General features: G+C 45.2%; 1 protein-coding gene across 6 annotated transcripts in view; it reads left to right on the top strand.

Annotated features, from left to right (window-relative positions):
• The window catches only part of LOC132384979 (protein AF-10-like), a 379,099-nt gene that overhangs the window by 200,639 nt on the left and 154,701 nt on the right, over nucleotides 1-23,759 (top strand). For 5 of the 6 annotated variants that reach the window (XR_009509047.1, XR_009509048.1, XM_059956683.1 and 2 more), the window contains one exon: nucleotides 16,344-16,919. The exons of the other annotated variant lie outside the window; for it this stretch is intronic. Coding sequence is in view for 3 of the 5 variants with exons in the window: in XM_059956683.1 (XP_059812666.1) it covers nucleotides 16,344-16,919 (576 nt within the window). In the remaining 2 variants the exon portion in view is untranslated. The remainder of the gene's footprint in view (nucleotides 1-16,343; nucleotides 16,920-23,759) is intronic. 6 annotated transcript variants of the gene reach the window in all.

Below are 23,759 nucleotides of genomic sequence, written 5' to 3'. Positions count from 1 at the left end.
GGCAGTCCCCAGGTTATGAACGAGTTCCGTTCCTGAGTCTGTCTTTAAGTCGGATTTGAAGTTGGAACAGGTACATCTGGTATTATTTAGCGTCAGTTAGTCAAACATTTGTCTTAGTATATAATATACATTTTACCTTTCTATGCATATAAAACACTGAAGAAACGTATATATTTCAATAATTAAACCACTGCGTTGCTTAGTAATAATTGTAGCTTTCGTCGGGGCAGGGCCTTTCTCACTTTATCCTTTAAAATTGTTCCGATCGTTGACCGACTGTAGCCTAACACTTTTCCAATGACCGATGGCGTTTCACCTCTTTCCGATCGCTTTATTACTTCCACTTTATTTTCAATCATGATTATTTTCGTGAACAGAAACCCTGCAGATTCAGAGCTGTGCCTGCTCCTAAAGTCCATCGCACTGAGACAGGTTAAATAAGGTCCAGGGTTCTGCTGGGTCCTAAAGACCACCGCACTGGTCGGCTAAATAAGGGACTTGAGCATCCGCGTTTTTTTGGTATCCGCAGGGGGTCCTGGAACCAATCCCCCGCGGATAAGGAGGGCCAACTGTATAGTAATTAGAAATAAATTTGGAAAGACAAAACACACACCTATGCACAAAAACACAAGGACTGGCGTGCTCTGGGCTGAATTTTTGGCTCAAGCAGACGGTAGATTGTCTGTAGAAGAGCTGGAGAGTATCTGCAGCCAATAGGGAATCACGATGGAGGGTCCCTGCAGGTTTGGGGCTGCATTTCTGCAAATGGAGTTGGTGATCTAGTCAGAATTAATGGAATCCTCAATACTGAGAAGTACAAGCAGATTCTCATCCATCACCCAATACCAGCAGTGAGGTGTTTGATCTGTCCCAACGTCATTCTGCAGCAGGACAATGACCCAAAACATACGGTCAAGGTCATAAAGAAATATCTTCAATGAAAAGAACAAGGAGTTTTGCAACAGATGGTATGACGTCCACAGACCCCTGATCTCAACATCATCGAGGCTGTCTGGGATTACCTGGAGAGACTGAAGCAAGTGAGACAGCCAAAGTCTGCAGAAGGACTGCGGCAGAAGATGCTTGGAACTATCAAATGATTTTCTTATAAAAACTGAACAACAGTGTATCTTAAGAGAATTGATGCAGTTTTAAAGGCAAAGGGTCACACCAAGTATTGATTTGATTTGGTTTTTTAGTGTGTACTGCTCTTGGTAGTAATTTTTTTCTAATTTTAGAAACTTTTCATTTTATCATTTTTGAAAGCATCTTCACTTTACAGAAGTTTTTACATGTACCTAAGACTTTTGTACAGTATTGTCTGTATGTATGTGTGTGTGTATTTTTATTGTTGTCATTTATAGTTTTTAATGTATTGTACTGTACTGCTCTCACAAAACAACAGATTTCATGACATATGTCAGTGATAATAAGCCAGATTCTGAGCTAGAGAGGGTGCAGAAAAGATTCACAAGGATTCTGCCTGGACTGGAGGGCTTGAGCTATGTAGAGATAAAATAGGCTGCTGCTGTTATCTTTAGAGCAAAGGAGAATGAGGATGACTCTAATAGTGACAGAGTCTACAACCAGAGATCACAGCATCAGAATACAAGAACTTCCCTTTGGTCCTAGACTCACCCAGCACAGGAGACATCCTCTAGACCAGGGGTCAGCAACCTTTACCACTGAAAGAGCCACTTGGACCCGTTTCCCACAGAAAAGAAAACACTGGGAGCCGCAAAACCCGTTTGACATTTAAAATGAAATAACACTGCATACAACGTTTTTTTTGCCTTTATGCTATGTATAAACAAACTATAATGTGTTGCATTTATGAAATTGATGAACTCCTGCAGAGAAAACGAAATTACATTTCTGCATGCAACAAAAACATTTTGAACTCCGAAAAAAAGACGTTGGGTTGAAAGTTACTTTTAAGTAAAATACTCAATGTCTATTTGAGTCCTTCTTGTATTTATGAAAAACGCCGAACTTAAATTTTCCGCCAGCAGCAAACCAAAAATATCATCAGCCAGCTGTCAGCCTGAAAAATAAAAGGACTATTTCACTGAACAATGAAAAAATATGAATATACATAAAATAATAGGCAATTAAAATATTTATCATACTTGGTTAATGGGATTTCTGCTCCTGGACCTCAGCGCACAGCGTCTGCACATCAGGGCTGTATGACGTCACCTTCATCTTTACACAGGATCGCAAGCTGTCATCTGTGAAGCATGCGCGATGTTTGTTTTTAATAAAGTTCATGTTGGAGAACACCTGCTCACATACATATGTGGATCCAAAGATCGACAGGACTCCAAGCGCATACTTATTAATGCTTACATAAATGTCGGGCACAGCATTCCATGTTTCAAACACAAGTTGGTCCGGATTTGGAAGGTTTTCAATATCACTCCATTTGTGATTCTGAGCAAGAACGGCCTTCTGACGGGCAACATCTTCAAGGTCTGCTGTCAAGCGTCTAAACTTGGACACCCATATGTCTTTGTCGGCTATGTCGGCCAGTTCCATCTCAAGATCAGGTTGACTCACACCTGCCAATGCAGTCGTATTCAGTAGGGAAGGATCGATGCTTAAGGGAGTGACCGGGAAGGATAATGTGTTTTTTTCCTCTCTGAACTCACAGAAGCGTTTCCCAAACGATGTTTGTATTGCGATGATTGCAGAATGTAAATACTCCGAAATTATCATGTCGTGACCTTGTTTGAACTCTCTCAAATTGGGGAAGTGAGACAAAGTGCCTTTCTGTAAATCTCTGGCAAGCACTGTCAACTTGCGCTCGAATGCCAAGACATCCTCCAACATGTGCAGGGCTGTGCGTCCTTTCCCCTGAAGAGCTGTGTTCAGCGTGTTCAGGTGCGCTGTCATGTCTACCATGAAGTGTAGCTTTTCCAGCCACTCTGGCTGTTCCAGCTCAGGAAAGTTGAGCCCTTTGCTGCCCAGGAAAGTTTTCACTTCTTCCAGACACGCGACAAAGCGTTTCAGCACCTCCCCTTTGGACAGCCACCGGACTTTGTTGTGCAGCAGGAGATCAGAATATGCGCTTTCCATCTCGTCCAGTAACAAACGGAATTGACGGTGATTTAAACTTTTTGCCATTATTTTATTGACAATCTGAATGACAACATCCATTACTTCTGTGCATTCCGGAGGAAATGTTTGAGCGCACAGTGCCTCTTGGTGCAAGATGCAGTGAAAAGTCAGCAGCTTTCTGTCCAGCGACTTCTGCAGTAAAGCCACAAATCCCTTGTGCGTTCCCGTCATATTCGGAGCCCCATCAGTAGCTACTGACACCAGATGGGTGGTCTTTATTCCTTTGGCTCTTAAACAATTCAAGACAGCCTCACAGATGTCCTCCCCCCGTGTTTGGTCTTTTAGAGGTATCAACTCAATCAGTTCTTCCTGTGGCCCGGCAGAGTTTACATACCGGCAGAACAACGCTATTTGTTCAATATCGCCTTTGTCTTTAGACTCGTCACAGGCAATCGAGTAGGCCACAGCTGAATTGATGTCTTTAATTTGCTGTCTTGTGATGTCTTCTGCCATTTTTATGGTTCTGTCTTTGACAGTCTTTGCAGAGAGGGGCATATCCCTGATTTTCTGCACAATTTCACTCTTGTTTTTAAAGTCCGTGAATAGATGTTCTGAAATCTTAATGAAAGATTCTTTTATATATTCACCATCTGTAAACTGCTTCCCGTGCCTGACTATTTCCTGAGCGGCAATATAACTGGCGTATGTCGTTGATTTTCCTGACTTCATCCATTTCTGGAAATGATTTTTGCTCAGATCAACCTTCCGCATCAGTTCCGAAACGGCTTTTTTTCTCTCATCTCCATCCGGATATTTTTGAGCAAAGGCTGCGTGTTTACTCTGGAAATGCCTTGCGACATTTGACTTTTTGTTGTTTGCTAGTTTCTCATTGCATATTAAGCATACCGGTAAACCAGTCTCATCAGCAGTGAAAGCAAATGAATCTGTCCACGTATCATTAAACGTTCTGTTTTCTTCAGTCACTTTTCTTTTTTTAGAATTCTCCATAGTTGGCTTACCTTGGATCGAAAAATTAAAGAAATCGCGCACTGGCGGGTGTCAGGTATTGGCAGTGGTGACGTATATTAATAGCGATAAAAACACGTTGCAGCGGTGTGTTCAGGCAGTCAGTAAACTGCAGTCGAATAACTTTATTCGAACTAAGCAGCCTTGCTTCTAAGCCTCCCTCAACCCAGCCCCCATGGACGCAGATGCTGCAAAAGACACGTACTCACAAACCCCCGTAGGCAATCTCCCTTAGCCGGAATGCTGGCTAATTGAGAGCCGTTTCGGATGTGTCAGAAAATGTGTCGCCACACTTACATTGTACAAGATCACCATAATCTTCAAATTTAGAATTACATTTCAAAAGCTAACAAACTAACATAAAATACATTTTAATTAAATACTGACCAATTATTTCCCAAAGCCACAGGGAGCCGCAGCACAGAGGTGAAAGAGCCACAAATGGCTCGGGAGCCGCAGGTTGCCGACCCCCGCTCTAGACATTCACTCTATCAATTTTAATAGTTTTCGATTAGATCCCCCCCCCCCCATTCTTCTGAACTCCAGTGAACACAGGCCCAGAGACATCAAACGCTCCTTATACAGTAACCCTTTCATTCCCCAAACTATTCTCATGAACCTTCCCTAGATCCTTGCCAATGCCACCACCTCTTCTCATGGATAAAGTGCACAAAATTGCTCACAATACTCCCAAGAGTATTGACTTTTGATTCGGAACAAGAAGGCAGAGAGAGAGCACCTAAGGATTTCCTTAGGTGGAAATCATTTTGAGCAGAAAGACATTTTGAGTTCTCGGGGGAAGAGAGAGCCCAGACTGCACAGGCGCGTGACGTCAGCCAGTTGAGCACGAACAGTTGAAAAAGAAGGCAGCCATATCCAGCGGGCAGCGGAGTGAGAGGCAGCAGGGTGAAAGGGCTTTGGCTCCACGAGCTTCGGCGGTAACGGGACGAGGCGAGGCAGTTGTTGCTTGCAAAAGTAAGTAGTATGTGTGTGAGGCCAGTTTTATGTGGTCTGTGTCAGATGTGGGAGGTTCTGGAGTCTCCCAGCGTCCCGGGCGGTCACATCTGCACCCGGTGCATCGAGATGCAACTCTTAAGGGACCGTGTTAGGGAACTGGAGCTGCAGCTCGATGACCTTCGTCTGGTCAGGGAAAGTGAGGAGGTGATAGAGAGGAGTTACAGGCAGGTGGTCACTCCGGGGCCATGGGGGACAGAAAAATGGGTCACAGTCAGGCCAGGGAAGGGGAAGAGTCAGGTACTAGAGAGTACCCCTGTGGCTGTACCCCTTGACAATAAGTACTCCTGTTTGAGTACTGTTGGGGTGGGGGGGGGACAGCCTACCTGGGGTAAGTGACAGTGGCCGTGCCTCTGGCACAGAGTCTGACCTTGTGACTCAGAAGGGTAGGGAAGGGAAGAGGAAGGCAGTAGTGATAGAGGACTCTATAGTCAGGGGGTCAGAGAGGCGATTCTGTGGACGCAGGAAAGAAACTCGGTTGGTAGTTTGCCTCCCAGGTGCCAGGGTCTGAGATGTTTCTGATCGTGTCCAAGATAGCCTGTGGTGGGAGGGAGAACAGCCAGAGGTTGTGGTACATATTGGTACCAATGACATAGGTAGGAAAAGGGAAGAGGTCCTGAAAGAAGATGACAGGGAGTTAGGAAGGAAGTTGAAATTCAGGACCTCAAAGGTAGTAATCTCTGGATTACTGCCTGTGCCACGTGACAGTGAGAATAGGCATAGAGAGAGGTGGAGGATAAATGCGAGGCTGAGGGACTGGAGCAGGGGGCAGGGATTCAGATTTCTGGATCATTGGGACTTCTTTTGGAGCGGGTGTGACCTGTACAAAAAGGACGGGTTGCACTTGAATCCCAGGGGGACCAATATTCTGGCGGGCAGGTTTGATAGAGCTGTTGGGGAGGGTTTAAACTAGTTTGGCAGGGAGGTGGGAATCAGAATGTGAGTGCAGGGATTAAGGTAGAAGAACAAGGGCATGATGCTAAGATTTCTGAGTTGATGAGGAAGGACAGGCAGGGGCAGAACATAAATGTAGCCAGTTAAAGGGGTTGAAATGTGTCTATTTCAATGCTAGGAGTATTAGGAACAAAGAGGATGAACTTAGAGCATGGATTAGTACGTGGAACTACGATATTGTGGCCGTTACTGAAACTTGGTTGGAGGAAGGGCAGGATTGGATGATGCAGGTCCCGGGGTTCAGGTGTTTTAAAAGGAATATGATGGGGGGTAGAAAAGGGGGGGGGAGTGGCATTGCTGGTCAGGGATAGTATCACGGCTATAGAAAGGGAGGACGCTGCAGAAGGAGTGTCCACGGAGTCAGTCTGGGTGGAAGTCACAAATAGGAAGGGATCAATCACTGTGCTGGGAGTAGTCTATAGGCCCCCAAATAGCTCTCGGCACACCGAGGAGCAGATAAGCAGGCAGATTTTAGAATGGTGCAGGAAATACTGGGTAGTAGTTATGAGTGATTTCAGACTGGCACCTCCTGAGTGCAAGGGGGATGGATGGGGCTGAATTTGTCAGGTGTGTTCAAGAAGGATTCCTGACACAGTATGTGGACCAGCCGATGAGAGGAGAGGCTATACTGGATCTAGTTCTGGGTAATGAACCTGGTCAGGTGACAGACCTCTTTGTGGGGGAGCATTTTGGTGAGAGTGACCACAACTCCCTTAGCTTCAGCATAGCTATGTAAAGTGATAAAATCAAACAAAATGGTAAAGTGCTTAACTGGGGAAGGGCTAACTTTGAAGGGATGAGGCAGGAACTAGTGAGAGTAAATTGGAAACAGATGTTCAGAGGGGAAAGCAAAGAAGTAATGTGGGAGAAGTTTAGGGACCTCTTAAGCTGGGTTCAGGATAGGTTTGTCCCACTGAGGCAAGGAAAAAATGGTAGGAAAAGGGAACAGTGGCTGATGAAACACGTGAGGCAACTCGTCAAGAGGAACAAGGAAGCATATGTTAGATATAAGAAGCAGGAGTAGGAGGGGCTTATGAGAAATATAGGGTAGCCAGGAAGGAGCTTAAGAAAGGATTTAGGAGCGCTCGAAGGGGGCATGAGAAGGCCTTGGCATGTAGGATTAAAGAGAACCCTAAGGTGTTCTATGCGTATGTGAAGAATAGGAGGATGACAAGAACAAAGGTGGGACCGCTAAAGGATAAAGAGGGCAACATGTGCCTGGAGGTGGAGGAGGTTGGGGAGGTCCTAAATGAATACTTTGCTTCAGTATTCACAAGTGAAAAGGATCTTGATCAGGATGAGGTCAAAGTAGAGCAGGCCTGTGTGCTGGACAATGTGGAGATTATGGAAGAAGTGCTGGATCTTCTTAAAAACATCAAGATTGATAAATCCCCAGGGCTGGATATGATACACCCCAGGTTGTTGTGGGAATTGAGAGAAGAGATTGCAGGAGCATTAGCCATGATCTTTGAATCCTCTTTGGCTGCGGGGAAGTGCCGGACGACTGGAGAATGGCAAATGTAGTTCCCTTGTTTAAAAAAGGTAATAGGGAGAAACCTGGGAACTATAGACCAGTGAGTCTTACATCGGTGGTATGCAAACTACTGGAAAGGATTCTTAAGGATAGGATGTACAAGCATTTGGAGAAGTACAGTCTACTCAGGGATAGTCAACATGGCTTTGTGAAGGGAAGATCATGCCTCACAAGCCTAATTGAGTTTTTTGCAGAGGTAACAAAAGAAATTGATGAGGGTAGGGCAGTGGATGTGGTCTACATGGACTTTAGCAAGGCATTTGACAAGGTCCCTCATGAGAGACTCATCCAGAAAGTCATGAGGCATGGGATAAATGGAACCTTGGTTGTTTGGATAAACAATTGGCTTAAAGGAAGAAAGCAGAGGGTAGTTGTGGAAGGAAAGTATTCTGCCTGGAGGTCGGTGACTAGTGGAGTGCCGCAGGGATCTGTCCTGAGATCCCTGCTATTTGTGATTTTTATAAATAACCTGGATGTAGAGGCTAGGCAATACCTTATCAACCTAGGCAGGAGATAAGGTATTGCTCCATCAACCTGCGTGTGGCCTCATTTTGACGGTGAGGCCTCATCTTACCTTATCTCCTGCCTAGGTAGCCTCCTTCCTGCTGGCATGAACATCCAACTCACTGACCTCCGTTGATACCCCTGCCCCACACCCTTACCCCATCCCTATCTATAATTTTAGTCTGGTTCGCTTTCTCTCTCTTTTTCCCCCCTCACTATAATCTCTCCCCCCAGCCCTACCTTTCTTTCTCTTTTATTTCCCATAATTCTCCACCTTCCCCTAGCCCATTTCCCTCCAGCCTATCACTTCCCAGCTCTCTACTTTATCCCTCCCCCCACTTCTTATCCCCCCTCAACCATCCCATGTTACTTCACTCCTGATGAAGGGTTTCGGCCCGAAACGTCGTTATTACCTCCTCCCATAGATGCTGTCTGGCCTGCTGAGTTCTGCCAGCATTTTGTGTTTTTTACTTATTTATTTGTTTTTTTCTCTCTCTCTGCTAGATTATGTATTGCATTGAACTGCTGCTGCCAAGTTAACACATTTCATGACACATGCCAGTGATAATAAACCTGATTCTGACTCTGACATACAATGTAAAATGAAGCAGCCCCAATACTGACCCTGGCAAATCACCACTAGTCACTGGCAGCCAACCAGAATAGCCCCCCTTTATTCCATCTCTCTGCGTCCTGCCAGTCAGCCAACTATCTATGCTAGTATCTTTCCTGTAATACAGTGGGCTCTTGTTAAGCAGCCTCATGTGTGGCACCTTGTCAAAGGCTTTCTGAAAATCCAAATAAACAAGATCCACTGACTCTCCTTTACCCATCTTGCCTGTTGTTTCCTACAAATTTGTCAGGCAAGATTTCCCCTTAAGGAAACCATGCAGACTTTGAGCTACTTTATCATGTGCCTCCAAATACCTCAAAACCTCATCCTTAATAATGGACTCCTCAACATTTCAGCTCCAAGCTTGGAATGGAGAGGCAGGTGTTGTCCACCTTGAAGCAAGGGAGCTGGGTAAAAGATTTGATGGAAGTGTTTGAGATCCAAATGTGTTTAGAAAAGGCAAATGTAGAAATGCAAGTTACCATTAGCAAATAATTCAAGTAAGTACTGGGGAAGATGCTGTTTTAAAACATGGTTTAAGGGACTTTTTTTAAAACACTGATTATGATCAGAAATTCAATGGTGGAAGCAGAGATAATCATTACCTTCAAGAAAGAAGTGGTTAGGCATCCAAGTGAGAGGATTTAAAGTTAAAAGTAAAATTATTATCAAAGTAAATATGTCACTATATACAGCCCTGACATTCATTTTCTTGTGGGCATAAATATGAAAGGTAATAATAATAAATAAATAAGCATATTGATAACATCAGATGAAGAGTCCTTGAAAGTGAGTCCATTGGTTGTTGGAACATTTCAGTGATGGGGTAAGTGAATTGAGTGAAGTTATTTATCCCTCCTGGTTCAAGAGCCTGATGGTTGAGGGGTGATGACAGTTCTTGAACCTGGTGGTGTGTCCTGAGGTTCCTCCGCCTTCTTCCTGATGCCAGTAGAGAGAAGAACCTGGGTGGTGGGAGTCCTTAATGATGGATATTCTTTCCTGTGACAACACTCCATGCGGATGCGCTCAGTGGTAGGAGAGCTTGTGTTTGTGCGTGTATGCCACCACCACCCTGGCACTCCTTCTCTGCCACCTGTTACACACCCCTCCCACAATGCTCCACCCTCACCATCCCCAACATCCTTTGCTCCCGCTAGATTCACAAACTCACCGTCTGCTCCACGTTGACAAATACAGTGCTGTGCAAAATATTGCAGGTGCTGCAAATCTGAAGCAGAAACACAGAAAATGCTGTGGCTTTCCTGGGTTATGAGGGCAGTGTCTGCACTAAGAGAAAGAGTGGTGACTGCGTGCATCTACATGTATAATCGCTGTGAAAATGAAGTTTGAGCAGCGCCCATCCCACTGAGGAAACCACAGAGGCTCGCTAGGAAACTCTTAAGAAACTTGTCCACCATGCACAAATTTAAACAGGCAGTGCTGCTGCCAGGTGTAGACTAGCTGGCAGTATTTGCACCAAGTTAGATGGTCATGGGTTTGATTCCTACTGTAGAGATTTGAGCACAGATGTCCTGGTCACGTGCTATGGGTGGGAGAGTAAGAAAGTGGCTTGTTTTGGTGTTGTCTTGTTTTTGTTGTTTAGCCACTTGATGGGCCGAATGGACTTATTCAGCTCTTATGGTCTATAAAGTCATCAGGGATGTGAACGAGACTGCAAGAATGCAAACCTTGAAAATCAATGCCTGTTTTTCTTTGGAGTTTACAATTTGTGTTTCACTCACAGTGGGACCATTAAAGCAGCTTATTAATGCCCCATTCTCACTTTTAAACACATGCAACTGTTTGTCTAAGTAGATCACTTTAGCACCTCATTACTTCCAATTATCTAAACCCAGCTATTCATAGTGACACCTCCAGCTATTTAAGAGCTATCAATCATTTTAAGTGGTATTATTAATGTAAATATAATTTCTCGTAAATGTGCCTGTTAACACTAAAGGAACACACTTCTCTACGCCTGTTAGTGGCTTTTCACATGTTGGAGGAACTCTGGATTAAAAAAAAGGATAAACCATGATTGAATGGCAGAGAGACTCAATGGGCCAAATGTCCTAATTATGCTTCTGTGTCATATGGTTTTATATATAGTAATTCCACTTCTCAGAAGGGAGAGGTAAGCCAGCGAGTCATGTAGCATGGAAACAGGCCCACATCCATGATGATCACTAAGCACATTAATCCCATTTTATTCTTGTGCACATTCTACACTAAGGGCAATCAGTTGGTGGCCACTTTATTAGGTACACCTATATACCTGCTCGCTCATTAATGCAAATATTTAATCAGCCAATCATGTGACAGCAACTCAATGCATAAAAGCACGCAGACATAGTCAAGAGGTATAGTTACACATACAAACAAGCTGGGGGAACTCAGCAGGTTGGGCAGCATCCGTGGAAATGAGCAGTCAACGTTTCAGGCCGAGACCCTTCGTCAGAAGAGGTATAGTTGTTGTTCAGACTGAACATCAGAATGGGGAAGAAATGTGACCTAAGTGACTTTGACCATGGGATGATTGTTGGTGCCAGACAGGGTGGTTTGAGTATCTCAGAAACTGCTGATCTCCTGGGATTTTCACGCAGAACAGTCTCCAGAGTTTAAAGAGAATGGTGCGAGAAACAAAAACATCCAGTGAGTGTCAGTTCTGTGGGCCTTGATAATGAGAGAGGTCAGAGGAGAATGGCCAAGCTGGTTCAAGCTGACAGGAAGGTGACAGCCACTCAAATAACCAGGTGTTACAACAGTGGTGTGCAGAAGAGCATCTCTGAACACACATGTTGAACCTTGAAGACAATGGGCTAGAGCAGCAGAAGACCCCAAACATACACTCAGTGGACACTTTATTACACAGGCAGTACCTAATAAAATGGCCACTGAGTGTATAGTGGCAATTTAACCCACCAGCCCACGTGTTATAGAGTCATACAGCATAGCAGTCTTTGCAGTGTGAGAAGGTGACCATGCAAGCTCTACACAGGCCACTGTGGAACTAAGAGACAGTTCTACCTGCTGTTGATGGATGCATGTCTTCCCCTCTAACCTTTCCCACATAAACTTGCTTCTGTCTGACACTTAATAAATGAATGAGGAGTGGCCTTATAGAGGCATAGATAGGGTAGATGGTACAGTCTTTTCCCCAGGGTAGGGGAGTCCAAAACTAAGCCCTTCTGTTGATTGGGTTGACTATGGATGTTGTGATGTACAAGCCAGGGCAGTACAATGTGAAAACAAAGATGTTGCCCATGCAGCGGGCAGCTGATAAATCCAAAGGAGCGGCAGAGACCAATAGAGTTTGGTGTCAGCGGCGTCACAGGAGTTTTCAGACAGCGTTGAGCTCAACAGAGGACCACTTGGGCCCAGCACGTAAGTGCAAATACGAAGAAAGCATAGCAGCACCTCTCCTTCCTTAGAAGTTTGTGGAATTCAGAATAACATCTAAAATTTTGACAAACTTCTATGGATGTGTAGTGGAGAGTATGTTGACTGGCTGCATCACCACCTGGTATGGAAACTCCAATGGCCTTGACCAGAAAATCCTACAAAAAGCAATGTATACGGCCTAGTCCATCACAGATAAAGCACTCCCCGCCATTGAGCACATCTGTCACAGGAAAGCAGCGTCCATCATCAGGGTCTCCCTCCCCAACCCAGGACATACTGTCTTCTCGCTGCTGTTTACCATCAGGCTCTTGAACCAAAGGGGATATACTTCACTTACCCATCACTGAAGTGTTCTACCAACCAGTGGACTCACTTTCAAGGACTCTTCATATCAGTTTCTCAATATTTATTGCTTACTTATTATTATTATTTCTTTCTTTTTGTATTTGTGCAATTTGTTGTCTTCTGCACTCTGGTTGAATGCCCAAGTTTGGTGGTATTTCATTGGTTCTGTTATGGTTATTATTCTATGGATTTATTAAATATGCCCACAAGAAAATGAATTTCAGGATTGTATATGGTGACATACATGTACTTTGATAATAAATTTACTTGGAACTTTGAATTTAAGGACTGCAGCTCCAGATTTTTCCCTTGGGGTTTACTCCCAAAGCCTTCCCCATGAGTGAGTATAGCCACAAGGCAATGGAAGTTTTAGATCAGTGTTTTCCTTCTCCTAGACCTGTTGATGAGCCCTAGCTGCCCAAAGTGCAGTTACCCGCCTTTGTAAGTAGAAATGGTTCCGTTGGGCTTAGTAGCTAAGCCACATGTGAAAGCCAGGAGCTTGACTTGTTTATCAGAGGCTATTTGAAAAGCATATGATTGCGAGCATTTAATAGGTAGTGCGAGCTTATCTCCAGATACCCACACCACCCCCTCCCTGGCTATGACAACCTTAAGGCACCAGTCCAAACCTAGGAAGAATTAATTTAGGGTGAGACAAAAAGGATTTAAAAGGCACTTGAGAGAAAACTTATTTGTGTAAGTCTATGGTACAACTTCCAAAGAAAATGGCAGAGTAGTATCATTAAGATTTAGCATTTGGTTCTTAGCAGGTAATGTAGCATCTGTGGAGGCAAAGGGTTGAGAGCCTGAATGAGGACTGGAGTGAAGAGGAAAGATTGCCGAGATACAGAAATATGAGGGCGGGTTGGAACAAAGGCTGATGGGTTATTGATGGAAGCATGAAGTGGGGGTAGGGAGTGATGGGCAGATAGAACCAGGAGGGGATAGAGATGCAAGACATGAACAAGGGGAGAAGAAAATTAGGTGGACAGGTGAGTGTGTGTGTGTGTGTGTGTGAGAAGAACTTTGATAAAGGTTACCAGTACTTGTCACATGTACATTGAAACATCAAAAACGTACAGTGAAAGTCGTCATTTGTGTCAATGACCAACACAGTCTGAGGTTGCACTCAGTCAGCCTGGACATATCGCCATGTTTGTGGCGCCAACATAGTGCGCCCACAAATAACTAACCCTAACCGGTACTGTATGTCTTTAGAATGTGGGAGGAAACCAGAGAAAACTTATGTGGTCACAGGGAGAGAGCACAGAACCCAACGACCACTTGCTGATTTGGGGAGGTGGGACATGCCCCCAGTCCTTATCCTCAGTGGTCTGCTGGATGAACCGTCACTGGTCTTCTAACATGGAGCCAGAATAGAGGCCTAATCTCAGGCCTACCCTTGAGCACCATCCTGTTCCCTCTCATAAATAATGCAGGGCCTTGTCCCAAAGCATCAATCTACACCTTTTGCCTCCTCAGATGCTGCCCAAGCCCAGCAAATGCTTCCAACATTCTTTTTCTTGTTCCAGCTCCCAGCATTTGCAGTCTCATGTGTCTTTGAGGTCATGACCAGATAATCTATACCACTGATTTGGAGTCATTTCACTAAGTCCAAACCCCATAACTCACAACCCAACAACAAGTAGCCTCCAACCTGATGGCAGGAACATCGATTTCTCCATCTTTCAGTAATTTTTCCCCTTTCCCCTCTTCTTGTATTCTCCACTTTGGCCTCTTCTCCTCACCTGGTGCCCCTCCTCCTTTCCTTTCTCTCATGGTCCACTTTCCAATTCTTCTCTGGCCCTTTACCTTTCCCACCTATCACCTTCCAGCTGCTTACTTCACCCCTTCCCTTCCCCATCCACCTGGTTTCATCTATCACATTTTAGCTTGTCCTTCTTCATTTCTCCCTACCTTCTTATTCTGGCATCTTTCCCCCTTCCTTTCCAGTCCTGATGAAGGGACTCAGCCCAAAACATCAGCGGTTTAATTAATTCCATAGATATTTGCCAGTGATGCCCATCTCCCAAAAAAAAACACTGATAGAGAAAGAGTGAGATGAGCATAGTTAAGGGATAACTCTTTCCTCTTTTCCTTTCCATGTTCAGGAGACAGAGAGAGAGAGAGTGAGAATTAAAGCAACAGCAGAACAAGTTGTTAGTATGCTCATTGTTTGCTGCGAATTACCCCTATTGTGTTCTCAAATACTGCAATCTGGGAAGAGAGGAGGGGAATGTTGAGAGGATCAGGTAGAATTAATGTAAATGGGTGTTTTGATAGTTGCTGTGGAAACAGGCTGCCGAGGGCCTGTTTCATATTCTATGACTCAAAGATACTGTTGGCATTCCTGAGGTCCCTCAGTACTGTGAAGGCCTCCTCTATTGCCACAGACACAGGTTAGAGGAGCAACATTCATATTGTATTTTGGTTATCTCCATCCTGATGGTATCAGTGTTGATTTCCTTAATTCCGGTAAGCACTCCCCTCTTTCCCCACTCTCCCTTTATTTTCCCTTGCCCCTGAGGCACCTTTACCCCTTCTCTTTCTCCTCCACTCTCATGACCTGTCCATCACTGTCACCTTCCTGCCTCTGGTTCTTGTCATTCTCCTCTTTATTCCATGGTCTAGTGTCCTCTCTCATCAAATTTCTTCCTCTTCAGACCTTTGCCCCTCAGATTTTTCACCTCCCAGCTTCTCACACAAAATGCTGGAGGAACTCAACAACTCAGGCAGCATCTGTAGATGGGAATAAACAGTGTTTTATGCAGAGATCCTTCATCAGGACGGAAACATTGGCAATTTATTCCCCTCTATATTTGCTGCCTGACCTGCTGAGTTCCTCCATCATCTTGTGTGTGTTGCTCTGGATTTTCAGCATCTGCAGAATCTCTTGAGTTTTTGACGTTCCAGCTTAACCTTATAACAATTACAGCACGGAAACAAGCCATCACGGCCCTTCTAGTCTGTGCCGAACGCTTACACTCACCTAGTCCCACTGGCCCGCATTCAGCCCATAACCCTCCATTCCTTTCCTGTCCATATACCTATCCAATTTTACTTTAAATGACAATACCGAACCTGCCTCTACCACTTCTACTGGAAACTCATTCCACACAGCTACCACTCTCTGGGTAAAGAAATTCCCCCTCGTGTTACCCTTAAACTTCTGCCCCCTAACTCTCAAATCACGTCCTCCTGTTTGAAATTCCCCTACTCTCAATGGAAAAAGCCTATCCACGTCAACTCTATCTATCCCCCTCATAATTTTAAATACCTGTATCAAGTCTCCCCTCAACCTTCTACGCTCCAAAGAATAAAGACCTAACTGGTTCAGCCTTTCCCTGTAACTTAGGTGCTGAAACCCAGGTAACATTCTGGTAAATCTTCTCTGTACTCTCTCTATTTTGTTGATACCTTTCCTATAATTCGGTGACCAGAACTGTACACAACACTCCAAATTTGGCCTTACCAATGCCTTGTACAATTTTAACATTACATCCCAACTCCTATACTCAATGCTCTGATTTATAAAAGCTTCTCACATAATTTCCTTTCTTCCCCCTCTCCCCTTGCCTTACTCCTCTCACCTGGTCCTACCTATCACCTGCCAGCTCTTGTTCCTCCCCCTCCCCCCCACCTTTTTATTCTGGCTTCCATTCCTTCCTTTCCAGTCCTGTTGAAGGTCTCAGCCCGAAACCTCCACAGATGCTGTCTGATTTGCTGAGTTCCTCGAGTTATGTGTGTGTTGCCCCACATTTCCAGCATCTTATGTCTCTGTATAAACCAGTGAGTAGGAGTTGGTGGGAGAAGGAGGGAGGGTCATAAGAGAGTTGTGAGTAATTTGTGGTAAGCCTGGTTCAGCTCTGTTTCACTGGTAATCTGTTACAGGTAATCTCCTGAGCTCCTCTAGCAGTGGGCTGCAGCCTCCCCAGGAGAGTGGAGTATTCCCTAAATCTGACCTGCGTGGAGAGGCCTACCTAACTGCCCGGGATTCCTCGCAGGCTCCAGTGCCCTATGACGCCTCAAAATCAGATGTCTTCAGCGCTGAGGGGCCCCCGTCAGGTTTTGGCTCGCTGATGCGCTTTGGGCCAGCTCCCACGGCCCAGAGGAAAGCCTCAGAGGGCTCTCCCGGAGACTTCAGACCTTCCGGGGGGGCAGGGGCCCCTCCTGGCATAGGCCCCAGCTACAAGCGGCCCCAGCCAGTTGCAGGACTGGAGGAGGAGGAGGCGGTGAAGGAGAAGAAACACAAGGGCAGCAAGAAGAGCCGGCACGGGCGGGGGAGGCCGAAGGGTAGCAGGAACGACGGCAGCACCAGCTTGGCGATCCCCATGTCCCTCATGTCGTCGTCGGCAACTGATCGCAGCGGATGCATCACAAGCCCTGCTTTGCCAAAGCTCACACCATCCACGAGCCTGAGTGGTTCCATTCCAAGTCTGACATTGGAACCGTCGCTTCTGGGTTCAGGTATGGAATTGCGCTATTTTGTATTTGTCTTAACTGTTTTCTTTCTTCAGGTTCAAAATTCAAAGTAAATTTTGTATCAAAGTACGTATATCTTACCATATAGAGTCATAAACCACTACAGCACAAACAGGCCTTTCAGCCCATCTAGTCCATGCAGAACCATTGGCCTACTCCCATTGACCTGCACCCAGACCATAGCCCTCCCATCCATGTGCCTATCCAAATTTTTCCTAAATATTGGTTCCTTACTCTCACCACCCTCTGAGTGAAGAAGTTCCCCGTCATGTTCCCTTTAATCATTTCACCTTTTGCCCTTAACCCACAACCTCACCCAACCTCAGTGGGAAAAAGCCTGCTTCTATTTACCCTGTCTATACCCTTCATAATATTGTATACCTCTGCCAAATCTTCCTTCAATTTTCTCAGTTCTAGGGAATAAATTCTTAACCTATTCAACCTTTCCCCATATGCTAAATGAACCTCTAGCTTGACATTCATTTCCTTGTAGGTATTCATAGAAAAAAATAAATGCAATCAAATTTATGAAAAAGCTATACAGGTTTCCCCCGCTATTCGAAAGTAGAGCGTTTCTATGAAACGGTTCATAAACCAGAATGTTGTAAAGTGAAGAAGCAATTGCCATTTATTTATATTGGAAAAATTAGTGAGCGTTCGCAGACCCAAAAAATAACCTACCAGATCATGCCAAATAACACACAAAATCTAAAATAACAGTAACATTATAGTAAAAGCAGGAATGATCTGATAAATACACAACCTATATGAAGTAGAAATACTTCTCTGCAATTATTGCAGCACTGTCCACCGCAGCGAAAATCTCACGCAAGCGCTCTCGGCAGCACTCTCGGCAGAAACACTCGGCGTAAGCACTCTCGGCAGAAACACTCGGCGTAAGCACTCTCGGCAGAAACACTCGGCGTAAGCACTCTCGGCAGAAACACTCGGCGTAAGCACTCTCGGCAGAAACACTCGGCGTAAGCGCTCTTGGCAGAAACATTCGGCGTAAGTGCTGTCGGCAGCACTCGCGGCAAAAACACTCGGCGCAAGCACTCTTGGCAGAAACACTCGGCGTAAGCGCTCTCATCAGAAACACTCGGCGCAAGCACTCTTGGCAGAAACACTCAGCGTAAGCGCTCTCATCAGAAACACTCGGTGCAAGCACTCGCGGCAGAAACAGTCGGTGCAAGCGCTCTTGGCAGAAACAGTCGGTGCAAGCACTCGCGGCAGAAACAGTCGGTGCAAGCACTCGCGGCAGAAACAGTCGGTGCAAGCACTCGCGGCAGAAACAGTCGGTGCAAGCGCTCTTGGCAGAAACACTCGGTGCAAGCGCTCTTGGCAGAAACAGTTGGCGCAAGCGCTCGCGGCAGAAACACTCGGTGCAAGCACTCTCGGCAGAAACACTCAGCGTAAGCGCTCTTGGCAGAAACACTCGGCGTAAGCGCTCTCATCAGAAACACTCGGTGCAAGCACTCGCGGCAGAAACAGTCGGTGCAAGCGCTCTTGGCAGAAACACTCGGTGCAAGCACTCGCGGCAGAAACAGTCGGTGCAAGCACTCGCGGCAGAAACAGTCGGTGCAAGCACTCGCGGCAGAAACAGTCGGTGCAAGCGCTCTTGGCAGAAACACTCGGTGCAAGCGCTCTTGGCAGAAACAGTTGGCGCAAGCGCTCGCGGCAGAAACACTCGGTGCAAGCACTCTCGGCAGAAACACTCAGCGTAAGCGCTCTTGGCAGAAACACTCTGTGCAAGCGCTCTCGGCAGAAACACTCTCTGCAGTAACCTCTAAGCTATGAAACTGCCAAATCATACCAAATAATGCATAAAAATACACAGCCTATGTAAAGTAGAAATAATGTATGTACAGTGTAGTTTCACTTACCGGAATCGGGAAGACAGTGAGCACACTGATGATGGTGTATTAGGCTGAGTTGTGGAGGTTGGGGTGGTGGGACACTGGGGTGTCATCTCATCGTCGTCTGTTTCCATCAGGGCAGGCAGGTCAGCTTCTTCTATGTCTGTCTGCCTCAATGTCAAAGGTCAAGGTTCGTTGTCTGCTGTGGCTGATGTGGAAGGCTTGAAAAATGACAGTATGCTTGACTGCTTAGCCTCATGCATTTTTCTATCATACAGTTTGTAAGCACTCAAATCATCCTGCAAATATGCCCTAAACCTACGTACCCTTTCAAAATTAAAGTCATATTTTTCTGCAATCATTGCAGCTTTGTCAATCGCAGCGAAAATCTCAAGCAATTGCTTTTGGTTTTGATTGTTATCCTTTCCTCTTGCAATCGCATCAGCTCTTCATCTGTCAGTTCTTGGTCCTGGGATGCCAAAACCTCTTCAACATCATCTTCGTCAACTTCCACAAACCCAGCCTCCTTAGCCAAACTCACTTTGTCCTTACTTTGTTCAGCACGATCGAAACGTTTAATTATGTCTAGTTCTACGCTAAGTGTAACACCCTTTCGAGCTCTTTTAGGCTTTTCCGAAACTGTACCTTAGAACTCATCTTGCTAACAGATGCACAAAATAAATCAACATAAAGCACAGATGCTCACAGGCACGTGTTTAAGCAATGCTGGCTGGAATGCAGTTCCGGGGGAGGCTCTGCCTTTTATCGCGCGCTGCCTTTTTTCATAACAGTGAAAACACCTTCCATTAGCGAAAACAGGTAACTAATGTAGGTCTTTCGTAACAGTGAGGTGTCGTAAAACGAACGTTCAAAGAACAGGGGACACCTGTACATAAAGACTGACACGTAACCAATGGGCAAAAGAAAACAAACTGTGCAAATAAAAAAATTGTAAGGAGTCCTTGAAAAGTAGCATGTAAGGTCGTGGAATCAGTTCTGAGTTGTGAGTGAAGTTAGCCATGTCGATTTGGGAGCCTAATGGTTATAGGTAATAATTGTTCCTAAACCTGGTGGTGTAGGACTTAAAGTTTCTGTATCTCCTGCCCAATGGTAGTAGTGGAAGGGAGCGTTGCCTGGAGAGAGTAAATGCAGAAATGAACATCCAAGTAAGCCAGTCCCAGCCCACAGCAGAGAGAAGTCTCATTGCAGTTGCTCCAACATTTCCCAGAATTCCAGGGGAGTGTCCTGCAGTTTAATAGTCTGGCACCATTCTACAGCCATGCATATTGCATGGCTTTGCTGTGACTTACTGTTCAAGTTCATTTATTTATCATATGTATATTGAAATATACAGTGACGACATCACATCCTCAGAATGTGTTGGTCATTGACACAAATGACACATTCCACTCTATGGTTCGATACGCGTGTGACAAATAAAACAAATCTTATATCTCCAATGGGATCTATTTCAAAGGGGAGGCAGGGGAGTTATCCCTGATTCCCTACCATATTTACTTGCCAACTTGTCTTATACCATCATAATGTGGGATCTTCCTGTGCACCACTTTGTATTCCAGTGGTGACTGTGCGTGAGGTGGGGACATGTGCAGTAGGGAGGCTTTCTTTATCATCTCCAATGAGTGAAACATTTTATTTTTTTTTATTTAGAGATACTCCATGGAATTAGGGTCTTCCAGCCCAACAAGCCCTTGTCACCCATTTACACCCATATGACCAACTAACCTACTAATCTCAAACACGAGAAAATCTGCAGATGCTGGAGATTCAAGCAAAACACACAAAATGCTGGAGGAACTCAGCAGGCCAGGCAGCATTTTGCCAAATGGCCTCAGCCCTAAACATCAACTGTACTTTTTAACCATAGACACTGCCTGACCTGCTGGGTTCCTCCAGCATTTTGTGTGTGGAACCTATTAACCTTTGGACTGTGGGAAGAAACTGGAGCACCCAGAGGAAGCCCACGCAGTCATGGGAAGAACATACAAACTCCATAGAGGCAGTGGTGGGAATTGAACCCAGCTTGCTGGTGCTACATTACGTTATCATGCCAGTCTACTGGTCACCATACCGAGTGAGGTTTCAGTGTAGCGCTGAAGGAGTACTACACTGTCAGCGATGCTGCCTTTCAAATTAAACCAAAGTGGCTCTGTACCTTCTCTAAAGGGATCTATTTCAAAGAAGAGGCAGGGGAGTTATCCCTGATTCCCTGCGATATTTACTTGCCAACTTATGCCATCACAGTTTGTGGGATCTTCGTAAGCACCATCTTCTCATATTCCAGTGGCGACTGAATACATTGATCTCAGCATAGGCCAAAGGGCCTGTACTGTGCTGTAATGTTCTATGTTTTGCGACTATGCATGAGGTGGGGGAATGCAAGGTTGTCTTTACCCTTCTCAATGACTAAAATAGAAAGAAAGAAATGAGAAGTATGGTGGGAGGGAAAATTGAACTCAGGAAGCCCATCAGTAAAGAGTTATGCTTCAAAGTCTCCCAGGATTTGTGCTGTTTTGATTGTACAACTGCATGAGTAATGTAGCTGTTAACTCCTTAGCCAACATCTTAATGGCAGGGCCACTAACCTATGGGCAAGTTGACTCATAGCCTCGCCATTGGTTTGGTAAAGGTGAAACAAGCAACAATTCTAAGAATGCTGACTTCTGTGTTTCTATGAAAACTAGTTCACATCATACCAAATTTAAGGACAAAAATATAATATTAATAGACAATAGACAGTGGGTGCAGGAGTAGGCCATTTGGTCCTTCTAGCCAGCACCGCCATTCACTGTGATCATGGCTGATCATACACAATCAGTACCCCGTTCCTGCCCTCTCCCCATATCCCTTCACCCCGCTATCTATAAGAGCTCTATCTAACTCTCTCTTGAATGCATCCAGAGACTTGGCCTCCACTGCCTTCTGGGGCAGAGCATTCCACATATCCACCACTCTCTTGAGTGAAAAAGTTTTTCTGCATCTCTGTTCTAAATGGTCTAATGTCATATTCTTAATCTAAATACTGATTTAGAGGATAGATTGAGTGAGATGAGGGTTTTCTCTTTGGAATAAAGAAGGATGAGAGGTGACGTACAAGAGGATAAAAGGCATAGATTGAGTAAACCAGGTGATTGGGGGATGTCAGAAGTAGGTCTTTTACACAGAGAATGGTGGGTGCATGGAACACTTTGCCAGTTGTGATGGTAGAGGGAGATACTTCAGGCGCGTTTAAGAAACTCTTGGGTAGGCACATAAATGATTGAAAAATTGAGGCTTATGTAGAATGGAAGGATTGGGTTGATACTAGATTAAGTTAAAAGTTTGTCGCAACAATATGTGTGGAAGGGTCTGTACTGTGCTGTAGTGTTTTAATTTCAATGTTAAATATATGTTTGACAGTGTTGAAATAGGTCAATAGGTAGGTACATTTAATGACAGAGAAATGTATACAATAGACATCCTGAAATTCTTTTTCAAGTCAAGTCAAGTTTATTGTCATTTCGACCATGAACTGCTGGTACAGTACACAGTAAAAATGAAACAACATTAGACTACGTAAAACAACATAAAAAACTGCACTAAGCTATAGACCTGCACAGGACTACATAAAGTGCACAAAACAGTGTAGGGCAGTACAATAATTAATAAACAAGACAATAGGCACAGTAGAGGACAAATTACAATATAATAATAAATGATGTAGGTGTCAGACTAGACTCTGGGAATTGAGGAATCTAATGGCTTGGGGTAAAGAAACTTGCAGAGTCAGGTCATGAGAGCCTGAATGCTTCGGTGCCTTTTCTCAGACGGCAGGAGGGAGAAGAGTTTGTATGAGGGGTGCATGGGGTCCTTCACAATACTGTTAGCTTTGCGGGTGCAATGTGTAGTGTAAGCATCTGTAATAGTGGGAAGAGAGACCCCGATGATCTTCTCAGCTGACCTCACTATCTGCTGCAAGGTCTTGCGATCTGAGATGGTGCAATTCCTGAACCAGGCAGTGATGCAACTGCTCAGGATGCTCTCAATACAACCCTTGTTGAATGTGATGAAGTTGGGGGTGGGGGGGAGATGGGCTTTCCTGAGCCTTCGCAGAAAGTAGAGACGCTGCTAGACTTGGAGTTGGTTATGGAGTTGGTGTTGAGGGACCAAGTGAGATTCTCCACCAGGTGAACCCCAAGAATTTTGCTGCTCTTAACAATCTCAATGGAGGAGCTGTCAATGTTCAGCGGAGAGTGGTCGCTCCATGCCCTCCTGAAGTCAACAACCATCTCTTTTGTTCACATTCAGAGACAGGTCGTTGGCTCTGCATCAGTCCGTTAGCCACTGCACCTCCTCTCTGTACGCTGACTTGTTGTTCTTGCTGATGAGACCCACCACGGTCGTGTCATCGGCAAACTTGATGATATGGTTCGAGTTGTGTGTTGCAGCACAGTCATGAGTCAGCAGAGTGAACAGCAGTGGACAGAGCACACAGCCCTGGGGGGGCCCCGTGCTCAGTGTGATGGTGTTGGAGATGCTGCTCCCAATCCGGACTGACTGAGGTCTCCCAGTCAGGAAGTTCATCACAAACATCCGCGAAAACAGAGGAGTGCCCCGAAGAATGAATGACAGTTAAATGTTAGCTCCCCAAAGCCCCCCAGCTCCTCCCTCCCACACACAAGCAGCAGCAAAGCGACGATCCACCCTCCCCCACCAGCAAAAAAGCATCTGCACCCCCCACTGAGCACTCAAGCGTGCAGCAAAGCATCAATAAAGTCACAGACTTGCAGTACCCCAAAGACTACTCGTTTACCCGGTAATTCGACACACCACAGGCTCTCTCTCTCCCTAATAAGGGAAAAAGAGGTGTCCCCATTTCACAGTAAGAGGGGAGACATAACAAAACAACTTGCTGATTTATGGTGTTATAAGTCTGTTGTGTTGCTTTTTCCGAGCTCTATGCCCAAAG

The sequence above is a fragment of the Hypanus sabinus genome, chromosome X1, assembly GCF_030144855.1.
Source record: "Hypanus sabinus isolate sHypSab1 chromosome X1, sHypSab1.hap1, whole genome shotgun sequence".
Lineage (NCBI taxonomy): Eukaryota > Metazoa > Chordata > Chondrichthyes > Myliobatiformes > Dasyatidae > Hypanus > Hypanus sabinus.
Note: the sequence above shows the minus strand (reverse complement) of the source record. Positions and strands in the feature narration are given on the sequence as shown.